This window comes from Anser cygnoides, chromosome 3, assembly GCF_040182565.1.
Source record: "Anser cygnoides isolate HZ-2024a breed goose chromosome 3, Taihu_goose_T2T_genome, whole genome shotgun sequence".
NCBI lineage: Eukaryota > Metazoa > Chordata > Aves > Anseriformes > Anatidae > Anser > Anser cygnoides.
Window position 1 is genome coordinate 32,231,942 of NC_089875.1, and position 16,253 is coordinate 32,248,194.

The 16,253-nt window shown below is 40.3% G+C and overlaps 1 protein-coding gene across 10 annotated transcripts in view; it reads right to left on the reverse strand.

Moving 5' to 3' along the window:
* The window catches only part of DAAM2 (dishevelled associated activator of morphogenesis 2), a 209,414-nt gene that overhangs the window by 78,853 nt on the left and 114,308 nt on the right, over positions 1-16,253 (reverse strand). For all 10 annotated transcript variants that reach the window (XM_066993828.1, XM_048080087.2, XM_048080081.2 and 7 more), the window contains one exon: positions 829-903. In XM_066993828.1, coding sequence (XP_066849929.1) covers positions 829-903 — 75 coding nt within the window. The remainder of the gene's footprint in view (positions 1-828; positions 904-16,253) is intronic.

Below are 16,253 nucleotides of genomic sequence, written 5' to 3' on the forward strand. Positions count from 1 at the left end.
ATATGGAGTGAATTTGTTCAATCAGGAAATCAAAGCACAATGCCATGCCAGCACAAAATCTCAACCTCTTTTCTCAAAACCAGCCTATAGTATTTCTGTTCCATTACTCTGCCGCCAAAAAATCTGGTGTGAAGGAAGGTGATCATTTTGGTTATTCATGACTCAGAGTAGAAAGCAGCTTTTCTTTTATCCTATTACAATGGGTTATAGTGGCTTGTAAAGTCTTCCTTTTTTTACTGAGCAAGACATATTTCACCACGAGAAATTCCAAAATGTAAGGTCTACTATATCACAGGAGATCAGTGAATACTACGTGCAGGTGTTCTACTTGTGCTGGTGGCCAGATCTACAGCACGCTTCAGAGGAAGGCACACCTTCCTCAGCTATTGTACAAGGACAATTAAAGACAGTTTACCACAAATAACTTGCTGCCTTGTATTTGATGTCTAAGGTGTTTCAGGCTTATGTTTCTCTGTTTACCTGTTTTTATATAAGTGGCTATTATCTTATGTGAAGAACTACTTTTTTTTTTTTTTTTTTTTTTTACTAAACTATTAATCCCAGTGTTATTTTGTAGGTTAGGTAGAAAAAAATTTAAAACTCTATATCATTGAAGTAAAAACTGGAAAATGCCTGGTGTTATCTAGTCTTTTCTTCTGCTAAAGCAAGGCCCTTTCTTAAGACACATGCTCTTCTTTCAAAAGTCCTGTTTCAAACAAGTCATGCACTTGGCCTAACATCCATCTTTTGGGTTTTCTTCCTTAAAAAAAAAAAAAACAGATCTCTATGATACGAAATCTTCCCTGCTGTGCAGAAGAGGTAACTTACGGCTGCCATGGAATTGATGCGGTCAATATAGTAGTCTGGCCAGCTGGTAGCAAGCTTATTGGGATCTTCTTGTTCCTGAAACAAAAAGTTAAATAAGGTTACACAAGAAGTCTTTGTAGGATGAAGTGCCACTGTAGAACCACCTGGGATTCTTCACTGCACTGTTCTTTACTGTAGTATCTCCTCCCCACATTCTTGTATAAACACCACAAGCCTATGTCCATTATTACAAACATTTCTGAAAGTGTAATACTAGCACTGTCACTTTGGTGTGTCAGAGAAAGAAAGACTTCCCTTCAGCTAAGGTTATTAAACAAAGAGTTACAAAGTTTGTTGGAGACATGATTATCTTTGGCATCTAAGTGGCAAACCTTAACCCCTTAAACATTTCCAAGTAGAAGGATAGCACATTTATAGACAACAGGTTTACATTTTGTAGCTGTATACTGACATATCTTTGAAATTATTCTGCCTCACTGCTGCTTAAATGATGGTGGGATTCACCAGTAAAGGCCTTTAACATCTGCTATGGAGGGAAAAAAAAAAAAAAAAAGAGTCAAGAAATTCAAAATGAAGCCAAAAGGCTGCCTCATTTTGACTTGAAAAATAACAAGTTATTTAAAACCTCAAAACACCTCAAGGAACAGCATCCCTTCAATTACAGTAGGAATTAAGAATAGAATGACCTTTCTCAAATGAAGCAATAAGTTTTGCTGTTTTTCCCTTATTCCCATTCCTGACCATTGTCAGAGCAATCTGACGAACCCAAATCCATGCCAAATGACACATTACAGAAATCACAGAATCATAGAACATCCTGAGTTGGAAGCAACCCACAAAGATCATAGGGTCTGACACCTGGCTCCACACAAGATCACCCGAAAATTAAACCCTATGTCTGAGAGCATTGTCTTGAGGGTGTTCTTGAATTCCATCACACTTTCTGCTGTGACCACGTCCCTGGGGAAACTGTTCTAGTACCCAACCACTCTCCCAGTGAAGAACTTTTTCCTAAAATCCATCCTGACCCTCCCCTGTCCCAGCTCTATGCCGATCCCTCGGGTCCTGTTGCTGTCCCCAGAGAGCAGAGCTCAGCGCCTGCCCCTCCGCTCCCCTCGTGAGGGAGCTGCAGGCCGCCATGAGGCCTCCCCTCAGCCTTCTCTGCTCTGGGCTGAACAAACCAAGGGACCTCAGCCACTCCTGATGTGTCTTCTCCTCTAGAACCTTCATCATCTTTGTAGCCCTCCTTTGGACACTCTCTAATAGTTCTATGTCCTTCTTTTATTGTGGCATCCAAAACTGCACACAGTACTCGAGGTGGGGCCACACCAGTGCAGAACAGAACAGGACAATCCCTTCCCTCAACTGGCTAGCAGTGCTGTGCCTGATGCAGCCCAAGATATGGCTGGCCTTTTGGCTGCCAGGACACACTGATGACTTATATTCAACTTGCCATCAGCCAGAAGTCCCACATCCCTCTCTGTGGGGCTGCTCTCCAGGGTCTCAACTCCCAGTCTGTACATACATTCAGGATTACCCTGTCCCAGGTGCAGAATCCAGCTCTTGCTCTTGTTCAACTTCAAGTGGTTGGTGATTGCCCAACCCTCTAATTTGCCAAGATCTCTCTGCAAGGCATCTCTGCACTTGAGGGATTCAACAGCTCCTCACAATTTAGCTTCATCCACAAACTTACTTAGAATACCTTTGAAGTCCTGCATCCCATTCATTTATGAAAACATTAAAGAGAACAGGTCCTAAAACAGAGCCCTGCGGAACTCCACTAGTGACTGGCCACCAGCCTGATGTAACCCCATTTACTATAACCCTATAAGTCTGACCCATCAGGCAAATATTCATCCATCACATTATGTTTTTGTTTAGCTGTGTGCTGGACATTTTGTCCAGAAGGATACTGTGAGAAACAGTATCGAAAGCTTTACTGAAATCCAAAAAGATTACATCAATTGGCTTCCCTTGGTTAACTAGATGGGTGACCTTGTCACAAAAGGTTATTAAGTTCATTAAACAGGACCTTCCCCTCATGAACTCATGTTGGCTGTGACCAATGACTGCATTGTCTTTCACGTGTTTTTCAATAACTTCTCCATAATTTTACCAGGCACTGAAGTGAGATCAACAGGCCTGTAACTACCAGGGTCTTCTTTCTTTCTCTTCTTGAAAATTGGAACAACATTTGCCAGCTTCCAGTCAGCTAGGACCTCTCCAGATTCCCAAGACCGTTGAAAAATTGAAAGAGATATCACAATAGCATCTGACAGGTCTTTCAGTACCCTGGATTAAATCCCATCAGGTCCCATATGCAACCAGCTGGAGCAGCAAATCCTGCACAAGTTTGGGGTTGGTTGGAGTTTATCATTACCACAGTCATTGTCCTCCAACTCAGGGCTCCGGAGGACCCAGAGTCCATTACTGGTGTTGAAGACAGGTGAAGAAAGTATTAAACGTCTCTACTTTGTCTATGTCCCTATTTGTGAGGTGACCATCCTCATCAAGTAATGGACCAATGTTATCTCAAGTCCTCCTTTTGCTCTTAACATATTTTTTAAAAAAACACTTTACATTGTTCCCCGCAATACTGGTCAGCTTCAACTCTAATGGAGTTTGGGGTGCATGAATTTTCTTCTTACAATGGATAATAGCATCTTTTTAGTACTCCCATGCTGCCTGACCGCACTTCCAGTGGCCATACACTTTCCACATTTTCTTTTTCTAAGCTCTAGAAGAAGATCTCTGCTCAGCCAAGCTGACCTTCTGCCTCACCTGGCTGACTTCCAACATTTTGGAATTGCCTGTTCCTGTGCTCTTAAGAGGTGGTACTTAAAAGGTGATCAGCACTGATGAACCCCAATACCTTCAAAAGCAGTTTTCCAGGGGTCCTTACTAACTAGTTCCCTGAGCAGCCTGAAGTCTGCTCTCCCCATATCCATGGTTGAAGTTTTGGTGCCAGTTTTCCTCCTATCACCAAAGATTTTAAACTTGACTACTTCATGGTCATTATGACCAAGACAGCCACCAATTGCCACTTCACCCATGAGACTCTCTCTGTTTACAAGTAACAAACCTAGGAGGGCACCTTTCCTAGTCAGCTCCCTTAGTACCTGTATCAAGATGTTATCATCAAGGTGTTTTAGGAATCTCCTGGACCTGCTTGTATCAGCTGTGAGGTATGCCCAGTTAATGTCTGGTAAGCTGAAGTCACCCATGAGGACAAGGGCATCTGATCCAGAGGTATCTCAGTTCCTTAAAGAGTAAGTCATTGGTGTTGTCATCCTGGCAAGGTGGCCTATCGTAGACTCCCAGAGCAATATCCACTTTATTTGCTTGTCCTTTAATCCTTACCCAGAGGCTCTCAACCATGTCATTGCCAGCTGCAAGCTCTGTACAGAAATACACAACTCCCTCCCAGTAGCCAGTTAGAATCGCCACTCCACGTGTTACTGATACACTGCCTTTCAGTACCTGATTTCCCTGTAGTATACATAGTGGCAGTAACACACCTGACAATCATTTTGCACTCAGCAGACTATAACCTCCCATGCAAAAGTCAAAATAGGACCTTGCTGATGGAAAAATAAATCAAAGCTTGCAATTGGTAAATACACCATAATTTTTAGAAGATAATCTTATCAACCCCAAAGAGAACAATTGAAATGGGGATCTAATCTAGAGGTAGTGAAGTAAAGGTCATTCTGTAGGGAACCAGGTTAAGCCACCAATGGGAAGTGCAAGGCATGCTCATGTGCCCTTCTGAAGTTTTCTCTCTGCACAGAATTATAAAAGTGCAAATAACAGCTGTAATTTTTGAAGAGTACAAGCAACAAGAAGATTGGAACAGGAAGCCCAGGGAAGTGGTGGAGTCATTGTCCCCAGGGGTGTTCAAGGAAAGGTTGGACCTGGTGCTTAGGGACATGGGTTAGTGGGTGACATTGGTTGTAGGGTGATGGTTGGACCAGATGATCTTGAAGGTCTTTTCCAACCTTAATGATTCTGTGATTGTTGAAATAGGGAATATGTACATTACTTATACTCCTTGTGCCTCCATTCCAAGCTCCAAGAAACGAATACAGACAAATTAAGGACTTCCTGAATCCATCCATTATGTCTGAAAATAAGCTACAATGCTTTTCTCCCTAGTATTATTTAAAGGGGAAAAAATATTAAATCCAGAATGCCACAACTAATCTTTCTACATATCTAGTATAGACACGTGACCTCAAGAACATCAGGAAAGATACACTAAAATATTCAGAATTCTGGATGCTCTCCTACCAGCACCCAAACCATTAGAAATTTCACAAACAGAACTATAGATGAGAATACTCTGATCCCTTAAATTTTATCTGTATATTTGGTTAGACTGGCAAATGAAATAAGGTCCTTGGTGAATCCTGCTTTTGACCATTCTCCGTCCAGTACAAATTGGTGTGCACTTTTAGCCCATAAGGATGGTATAGTTTTTGGTTTTAGTTAGAACTAGGATAAAATTGGTTTCAGTGGAACACAGCAAGTGTAAGCTTTTTTTTTTTCTTTTTTTTTCCTGAAGCTCAGACTGAAGCTGTATATTGGTGAGGTTAAAAATTTTGATCAGATAATCCTCTTTGCAGTTCTTACTTTCTAAAGTTGTTTTGGTCCAGAAGCAGATCCAACATAGTGAACAGAAAAGCCTATCCAATTTTAGTGCCCCCCCCATACTGTCTGTTCAGACCACAATTTTACAGATGTCAGTGTGTTTTCCTTCACTGGCATAAATGTGTTTATATACTTAAAACTGGTACTCTATTTCCATTATGAAACACCACAAAACTACTTATACTTTCACTGGACATACAGATTTTTATCCAGTCCCCTTAAGACATTAGGTGGCACAGTGTTATTTATAACAGCCACCTGGGCATCATTTTCACAAAAGATACCAGTTCACACCTGTAGCATCAGAGCCATTGGAGAAAATTTCATTGCCCAGATTATGATGAGTGCTGCTGATGGTAAGAAATTGTTGTACCATGTCTCCTCACAGAGAAGGCAAGATAAACCAAAAATGGACAGCAATTCTTTTTTTTTTTTTTTTTTAAATTATTTTTGTGTTTATTTGATGTGTTTTGGGGGAGGAAGAAGTGGGGAATGGGGGGGCGGAGGGGAGCAATGACAGAGTGGTGTTTATTGTGTTTGGTGTTTTTTTTTTTTCCTTAATGTCTTCAGGATTTTGATCCTCAAACAAAACCTCAGAAAATTCAGACAACTTGATGATGATGGCATAACCCTTCCTTGTTCCAGGAGACTCAGAAAAAGAAGAAAAAGAAAAAAAAAAGAAAAAAGAAGAGGTCCCAACATACAAAGCCACATAGGCATCAAGAGCTGGAAACAATAACCCATCTGTGTAAGGGAAAACATCAGCTGAAGGAATCTATTAAAGCAAAGCCTTCTTTTAGCTCCTTGAATAATGTAAATATTACATTAAAAAACAGACGTCAGCTTGTGGACTTTATAAGGGGCCATATCATTCTTCACTGGAGTAACAACTATGTAACTGCTATGAAAACAGGACCCTGATACGATACAAGCCTGTAATATAGCCAAGGTATTATAAAGGCTTTGACACTAATTTGGACAGGCTCCATCCCTTGGTGGAAAGTGGAACTTTTGACTTCATCCAAAATAGGATTTAATGGAGTAGGGCAAGTATTTGGACCATCTGAACCAATCAAAATGAAACAAAATACAACAAAGTATTGTCTGCACAGCTAAGCTTATCCTGAAAATCTTTTTGAGAATCCTGGGAGACTGGATGCATTGGGCAAGCTGTTCTCTAGAGAGCAGAAACCTTTAGTGACTGCCATATCAGCAGAACAAGCACTTGCAATACAAAGACTGCCATCATAACAGACATAATCTAGAAGTACCAAACACTAGAACTGCAGAAGCCATGTGCAAATGCCAAATATTTTGTATTAGTGGATCATGAAAATGAAAGCCACTGCATATATGATGAGTGCTTCTTTCAAGATGTTTTGAGTCTTTTAAGAAACAACACAGGGAAAGTCTGAACAAAACTGCCTGCACTGATGCTCTTCTGGGGCAAGCGCCAGGTTTCAGTTTCCAGTGAAGATGCATTGGTATTTCACACTGCACCAAAAGGACCCCAAACAATGTCAAGCAGTCCTCTAGAGCATTTCCTGAAAATCTGACCACGTGTAGGCATTAAGAAATACATCCATAAAATTAGCAGCAGTACAAGGCTTCCTTCCTGCAGATGGAGGAAAGCAGAGAGTGACATGACAATTAAAACTCATCCAGGAAATCACTAGCAGAGCTAGGAACAGGCATCGATCTGACACTGAATCCAGAATTCTCCTGTTTCCACCATATTAGGTTGTTTTTATGCAATGTTGACAAATCCCAGCTCCATGGGACGAGGGGGTGCTTGGCATCCCTGGGTGTCCAACCATTGCACGGACTTTGCTACTACCTGTACACACAATCCTGTGGGAAATTGCCAGGGCTGAGGATTCATGAAGCTTTCTAACATACAAACTGAAATAACACTTCCTCCTGGAACAGTTGCATCAAGACACACACTACATGTAATGGATGTCATATGATAATCATGGGTTATGATTATCATAGGGATGATATCTATTCACTGGAAACATGATTTTCTCCTCAAAACCATCTCTTCAGAGCTGCAAGCAGCTGACCTTACTGCTTTGCACTGTTGAGAACAAAACGGGAAAAAGCCATGTATCTGATGCTGATAAATGGAAGTTTAAAACCCATTGCTGGCAAGGAACCATGATATTATCATTGAGTTCCTCTCTACATCAGTGAAAACAGCATGCAAGCACAGATGAAGAATATGAAATGAGGCTACTGTAATATAAATTCCTGTTCCAGCTTGTACGCTATATTCTGTCCAGAGACTTTATGCCTAAATTTATACTTGGGTCACAAAGAATTGAATTTTCCTGCAGAACCCACATTAAGGTTAATGCAGTTCTTCCTCTCAGCAGCTGCATGCACCATTCTAGTACCTCATGGAACTGAAAAATAGGTTATGTGGTGTAAAGAGTAGAGTAGAGTAGAGTAGTTGGGAGGGACCTACAAAGACCATCGGGTCAGCATCATCACATACAGTTCAGAAGATATAAATCATGGAATATAAGTCAACATAAGAAACTATTATCTTTTAAGAAAAACTGAAATATGTTACATAATTACTAAGTCCCTGTAGCTTTTTTTTTTTTCATAATTCTTATTAAAAGGCAATGGAAATTCGGATCTTGGTTACGAATAAGTGGGGATTTTGCAGTGATTTTTTATTTTTTTTAAATTCCAGTTCATTGAAACTTTAACTTCTAATGTGACTTACATCAACTGATGTGAAAGCTTTGCCGTGGAAAAATTCTCTGCTTCTGGATGAAGCCCTCCCACACTCTCCAGAACAACAGCTTAGCTGGTAAAGTGTTTGTCTGAGATGTGCAGGATTCAGTCTCATGTTCATGTTTTGCGTCTTTCAACGTGAAGTACGTGAACCTTGCTCTCCACATGAATATTCTGGCCACTATTAACTAGGTTGGGTATTTGATTGTTTTGGGGGTGGAGAATGGCTATCACTTGTGTTTCATTTCCCAAAAGTGCTACTCTGCTCCCTTCAGATGCTTTTTAAAATGACTCAACTTATTGCAACATCTGCTATTAATGCTGAATACAATACAATCCTGTAACACCTTGCACTCCACACTGTCAAAGGTCTTTAAAGAAATTCATGCATTAGGTTTTTCAGTCTCCCTTTCAGTGAGATCAGCAGAAAGAGGGAAAATGGGATGCAGACAATTACAGAGTTCGCAGTCACACAGGAAATCTGTAGCACAGCCAAGAATCAATCGACACTGAAGTCGTACATCCTGCACTCTCATCCAAATCACCATTCTCCCTTTTTTCCATGACTGACTTACTGCCTTTTCTTGAAGTTCACTTTAAGGAGAAGTACAGCTTTCAAAGAAACATTTACCTGTTCATTAACACACTGTCCATCCATTAACATCTGTCTCAGTTCAGAACAGCCAAAGTTGCATAAATAAAAAGCACTTTCATTAAAAGACAAAAAATGTGTTTGATCTGCTGTGGCATGAAATACTAATTCAGAAGTGGAGCTAAAATACTTCCAAGCTTTTCAGACAGTTTACGCGTCCAAAAAGCCAGCCATGTCCCAGGAGATGCTAATTTTGAAACAGGACAGACCGTAGGACCGAGCCATTCAGTAGACAGATGTGGTCACTGCTCCATTTCTCAGACGCCATGACTAGCATTTACACAAATATTCTCAGGGTTTGGGGGAAGGAGGGAGTTATACCCAAGTTCTTTAAGCACAATTTATCCAGAGTGAGAAAAACAAACATTACTTCTCTCCCTGGAATTAAGTTATCGATGTGCAGATAATAATCCTTCTGCCACAAAAGCAATCTACTGTATAACTTATTAAAATGGAATACTCATTAATTACCAGCTGGAGCAAGTAACTGAGGAGTTCTAATGGCCTCTTATAAAGGTCAGGAATAGCCACACATGCTTCCAGTTCACTGGATTACGACACAGGAATATTCTACCTAACAGAGCATAGTTTTTTTTCTGTTTTTGTTATTTCCTTTATTTAGCCTGATCTTTGCCCTGCTGCCAGCAACTTGACTGGCCTGACAATGACCTCTGGTGCTGGTTACTAACTAGTCTTTCAAGGGAAGAATCAAAGGCTTCATATTATTATTCATATTAGAAAATGCCTTATACTGCCAAACCAATTGTGGAACTCACTGCTGCAAAATACAATAGAATCTAAAAGCATAGAAGAGAAAAAGGGATCCAGTTTTTGAAGAATGAAGATTCCTTCTTATAAATCTTTTCATAATACTGAAAGAAGTTTCAATGCTGCTCAAGTTCACCAGTCTTTAAAAATTAAAATGGACTATCAATCATTTATGAAAGACGGTTTGCCCTACCACAGGCTGAACATTTTCCAATAAAGTTAAATCCATGCTCTTTCTGAACTGCTTATACCATCCATCACCATTTTTGCTTCCCAAACACTCACAGACACAGCAGAGGTTCCACATTGTACACACATAATGTGCCATTTCCAACCTCATCTAACACTCAAAACCACTTCAAAATAATTAGTTCTAATTAGTATCAGTCTAATAGAGATGAAGACCATGATTTTATTTCTTATATTCCAGAAAATATTCCAGATCCTTTGCATAGACACACACACAGAAACACAGTTTCTTACTGAAAACGGACTGGATTGCCCTACTTGTCAGGGGGAAAGGTTGCTGGTGCACTTTAATGAGCTGAAGATAAGGGCTATTTTTTTTCTGAAACTGAGAGAGATCAGAAATCTCAATCACTGATCTAAATAAACTGTATAATTGAAGTTTTTACAACAAAATTAAGTTTTACAATAACTGTGCCTAGCACAAGACTTCTGTAGATTACTGGACGGAAACCCATTTTAAGGAACTTTAAATGATAGTGAGATTGCACAGTACATTTTAAGTTTTAAGAATGTCCTTATGTTTAATTCTCTTTCCTCTTCTGTTGTTTTTTTAATCATTCTCATCAACGCAGACATGTAAAATTGCTGCCAGGGCTGACTGCATCAGCTCCCCCTTGTTATTTATACATCACTCAAGTGTGCTTGTCCTTGGGCAAACACATTTAACACTACTGTAGGATGTGGATCCCCCATTAACAGGCACTGATTTATGCATATAGTGCAGTGACCAAGAGGAGAGATTCTGCCTATATTTACAGATCTACTGAAATTACAGCTGATGCCACACTGAATTATGCAACTCCTTACACCCTCAGGATAAAGCTTACTTGCCAAATTGAAGCCTACCAGTATTACATGTTGCTCCCTAGTGAAAGTTTCAGCTTTCTCATGGAAAACTGTTCTCCCATTGAACATATTTTCCTGACTATTTTGCTACCTACAGTCATTCTTTCCTATTAATTGAACTCCGTGTTCATGTTTAAAACTTCTTATTGCTCTACTTTCCACCAGCCCCAATCAACTGATATTTTGCAGTTGGTAAGTGTATAGTTTAAATAATGAGCTGCCAAATGAAGCAATTCATGAGTTCTCTGCAAATTCAGTGAAGGAGCTCTTAGGAGACAACCTTCCCTCACTCCATTTCATCTTCTTTTGGAGACAAAGGAAAATGTCCACTGTGAAGCACCCTACTAGTTAGAAGTCAATTCAGGTTCATTTTACACAGAGTGTCTTCAAGAGAAGGCAAAACACATCTCTCATGACACAGCCTGCTCTTCAGGCATGTGACCTGGGACTGAGATTGTCCTCCTGGATCACAGCTCTGTCCCTGCAAACCTGTGGTGAGCTTGAGGTCAGGGTCAAGATCCTGCGGTAATTCCTGTGGCAGGTGAAGCCAACAACCTGCCTCTATCCCAACAGCTTCCAAGAAGAAACATGAGTGGGACATACTCTACAGTTTCACTAACATTCAAGCTCTGCTTTGTCCCTACTACTCTTTTGACTCTGTGCTATGTAAAAACATTGTGAAATCATTTCCATTCTAGCATTGACCATCTCATTGTACAATCTTACAGCCTTCTCATAATGGAATTCCTACCGTGAACACAGAAAGGGACTTTCTTACCCCACAGCTGGCTTGCTGCTTTTAGCTTACCTTGCTCCCTTTCCAAGAGCACTGCTTCAACTATACCCTGCTGGTACTTATTTCATTTGGGCTGCGAGGAAAAACTCCCGTTTTAGTTCTCCTTCCTCACTTCCGTTCCTCCTCCTCCTCCCGCCATTCTTTTGCCAACAGTGAAAAGCCACAGACCAAGCCTAGCCTGCATAACCGAACCTGCCACATGCCTGTGCTCAAAGTTTATCTTTTTGTCCTGCTCTGTTTACCTCCAGCAAGCAACCACTTACAATCTTCTCTAAATAAAATGAAAAGTCACCTACCATTCATAGCAGTCACCCTGTTTGTTGCTTGATGAAGGCAATGAAAGGTCACTAGCCCTGCCCAAAGGCACAAGGAACAACCTAGGACGCAACTACCTAGAGTCGGCACAGCTACCTAGGACAAATCTCTCTGGGAGCATACAGAATTAGTTAATGCCAAACTCTAAAAGGTTTTTCTTCACTGTCTTAACAACGTGGGCAATGTGGACAACATGTCCGTTGCACTTCCAGTGGCACCACTTCTTGCTTTAGTTCACTTCTGCTTCTACAAAGAGGGATGACAAAGTTGGATGGTGAGAGTAGCCACATATTTTCTATTTGTTTCCCTCCTTTAAACTCAGTGAGTATTTGAAAAACCAGGAGAGTTAAGAGCTGTTGGACAGGTGAACAAATGGAATAAACAGAGACTGGGGGACCAATGGTTTTTAAATTGCTAATCAAATATTTGAGTTTATCATTTAGGTGCTGGGTCTCTCCCCTTTCCATAAACTTGGATAAAACTATATCTTGTCTCCCAACCTTCATTTCTCTCACCTATTTTATCTGTAAAACCTTTGGGATCCCAGATGCCTTTCAACAGGTGACCGGATATCAGGGAAGATGATGTGATTTTCACCTTGATTCGGGTGCATAGCTGAAACTGACATATCTGACTGTAATGAAAACATGGTTGTCAGTGGATCCTGGCAACAACTCTTCATTGTGCCTGTTTATAAACTTGTCACTGAAACAATAGGAAATTCAGCAACTCTTCTTGTTCAGTATTCGCTGGCTTTTGAAGGACTGGTGAGTGTTCAGTGAAATGCAGAATGCAGAGAAAAATGAGCCCCGGTCTGTGCCAAATCTGCTTCTCACATACCAGAGACACATACTCGTTATTTACATATTCTTTGCTCTTGCTTATCCACCTGAGACTAGTCAGGATGGTGAGAACTACATTGCACAGAGCATGTATTATTGCTATTGCATACCATCAGCAGGATCAACTCAAACTTGGATTGTGGAGACCCAGAACTTTCAAAAGAGGACAGACGAGGACAGGACAGAATACAGGGGCAGCACCTAAATCACACAATCAGCTTTTACATGTACTTCCCACACAGCAAAATCGGATTGCTCACCAGTATTTTTGTTTTTAAGTACAGCAAATTACACCATCTTAGAAGGATGACAGCTGGGTAAATGTTTTGGATGGTTGTTCTTTTTTTTTTTTTTCCATGATAGGGTCAAATTTGCTCCCACTGAGCTCGCCCAATTTCCCACAAAATGCAAGCCTAATGCAAAACACAGCTTTAGGCACTATGATGACAATTTTCCAGCTATCACTGTATAAACTCGGAACTATTTTTGGCCAGATTTTTGAGTGCTAACTTCAATGGAAGAACTAGTAACACACCTGAAAAATGAAGAATCTGGAAGATGGGCACTCAAATTATTCTACATGCTTGGAGTATCTATAGCAAATACCACAGGAAATTTATGGAGTTTATGTCTTCAGCAGTCTGAACCAAAGACCTGCAAAGGCATTTTCTAAGCAACAACTAACTTTTATTGTCGGAGAGAGAGGCAGAGGGAGGAAGAAACTAAAAATATTCCATGCTGTTCCCATGGGGGGGTGGGGAAGAGAAGACTTTTTGATTATACGTAAATAAATATATAATTTCAAGGCCCTGACCCAAAATAACCTCTCATACTAGAATAAATAAATGAGTCTGTAACTGTTAGCACTGCAGCATGGAAAACATAAACCAAGTAAAAATCGTTTGGAAAAATCTCCTCTTATGTCTGCTACAATGTGGTTTTTCAGGTACCATGATTCTATACTGTACTAATAGTATATCAGCTGAACTGTGTAAGCATTTTTTCCTCAACACCAAATTCATTCTTTAAACTGCTACAAGAGTAAATCTGGGCTAAAACCATTTTTTTTTTAAGAGAAGTGCCTCTATTCATTACATCTACTATATTGTTTCTCAAAGTAACCTCTCGGGAGTACTTATAAAAGGGAAAATAACAATGTGGAAAAAGAAATAAAAATATAATTAAAACAACCCACAACCAATGGCCAAATTTTCTTCTCAGGTATGCTGATCCACACAAGGAGCAATGGGGTCAACATCAACATACTGATGTGAGATGAGAAAAAAAAACAAATTCATTGTGTGGAAGTATATGAAAATGAAACGGTGTCTTATAGGAATTTCAAGTTTTATTCTTGCAGACGAAACACCTACTCTGCATAAAATGATGTAAAAGGAAATACTGTTCTAAGGTTTATTTTACGTTCTTCTAACAATGTTGCCCAAATCTGGGAGCTACTATTTCAGCCTACAATACACATTAGGAAGTGCCATCAATCAAACAGCTCCTTCAGACTGAAAAGATCTAAGTACAGTACTAATCAGAAAATACGTGTAATTGCTGCATTAGTGACACTCAGTGCATTTTGTTGGTTCCCATCTTGTTTGGTGGTTGTCATAGTTTCTGAATTTTCTGCTCTAAAGCCTACATGCATTCTTTTACAAAGTAATTTCTGAAGCCTTGTGCACATCTTCAATACCTATACTAAGGATACTGAAATCACCCGATGTCAGTACCAAGCTAACAAATCATCCCAAACATCTGAGCATGAAGTCATTCTGTTAACAGAAAAAGGAACAGATGCTGGTGGGAAAAAAGCAAGTTAACTCCACAACTGCTGGCATTTTCCAGACATCCAGCTGAAAGAATGCTGCGGTTTGCAAAGGGCAACATCCTCCCACTGCGACTTACCAGCATTACGAGATTTCCACTGAGCCATAGGCTAACAGAAAGCAAGGCTATTTTCAGAGAATTCATTTGAGAAGTTCCACGTTTCAGACTGTTTCACCAGCAGTCTCCTGAGTTAAGGAAGTCAGACAGTCACTCAGACCAAAAGCAACCATGGATCCCAGGCACTGGGAGGGGACCAAATAACTTCTGCTAAAGCCCGTTTCAAGGAGTTCATCTCATAGCAGTAACACAGGAAACAGTGGATTGCACAGGGCCTTACTGTTGCCCCTTTCTTTATAGGGCCATACTGCTGCTATCCTAGTTTGGCTTATGGTCGGTTCACAGAATCGCAGAACAAGTTAGGGTGGAAGGGTCCTCAGGCAGAAAGGACCTGCACAAAGTAGGGCTAATTGCAAAGTTAGATCAAGTTATTCAGGTCCTTGTCAAGGTTTGAATAGTGAGTTCAATCACAAAGTTGACTGAAGACCTGAATTCTTGCCATGAACTTCTAAAGCATCAGTAGGAACAGAAAAAGTTACCTGATGCACCAAAAACTTGAAATAAATTCTAATTGTCCAGCTCCAACATATAAAGCAGGTTTTGCCCTGCGTGCATCAGATATTCTCATTGTTTTGGAGCAATGCACTTGCACTGAGCTCTTCAAGTCCCACACAGCTTCTTCAGCCTCCTGCTGTCTACCAGTTGCTCCTGGTTTTAGCCTATCATGTGTGCTGTGCGCATGTTATTATTTTTTTCCTGTCTTCCGAGATGAAGAGAAGAGAGCAACACCCCTCTCCCCCCAAACATTTCACGCAAAGCTCGGAGAAAAACCCTCACGAAGTGACAACCAAGTCTTGTCAAACTGAGATTCCTTACAAAGGGCTTCTTAAATACTGTAGAAAATCACTTTGTGTGTTCATGTCTTCTGCTCCCAGAAACAGTGTGTGGAATAACAACTCTAAAGAAGGGAACTTATAAGCGACATATTAAGTGCCCCTTACAGCTATAAATCCATAACAAAAACAGTTAAATATTCCAAATCAATAACAGACTCTAAAAGTATTTCAAAGAGGAAAAGTACTGGAAGAAGATAGAATTGAAAACAATACAACTTCAAACCACCCACTTCATTTATTATAAGACAACCACGTGCTTGGCACTCTTCGTACAGAAAGGATGAACCCCAAAGGGCTTTCATAGCTCAGATCAGACAATACAAAACCAAAAACCCACACTCAGACAACACAATGGTGTGATCTTCATCTGGTATATTATATCACTAAATGAGACCAGATGAAGATCCATTCTCTCTCTTCTTCAGGGAATATCTATCTTCCCCTGACCATCTCCATGCATTATAAAGAACATACATTTCTTCAGGTTCCCTTTCCTACAGTAAGAATTGCAGAACTCCTATCTAAACACAACAGATGTGATGCAACCTCCTGCCTTAGAGCCTCCACATGAAGCTTAAATGCACAGAAAATATCTCAGGGTTTTGGAAGAAAAGTCCTACCAGTTCACGTCTAGTTGAAAAATAACTGCCCCTCCGTCTTTGCCAAGCTGATACTACACTTTACAGTGTAAAAACAAAGAGCAGAGCAACACTAGAACAAACATCAGGTACAGAAATTTGCATTCAGCTCAGAAAGCTTCCCACCAAATCAAG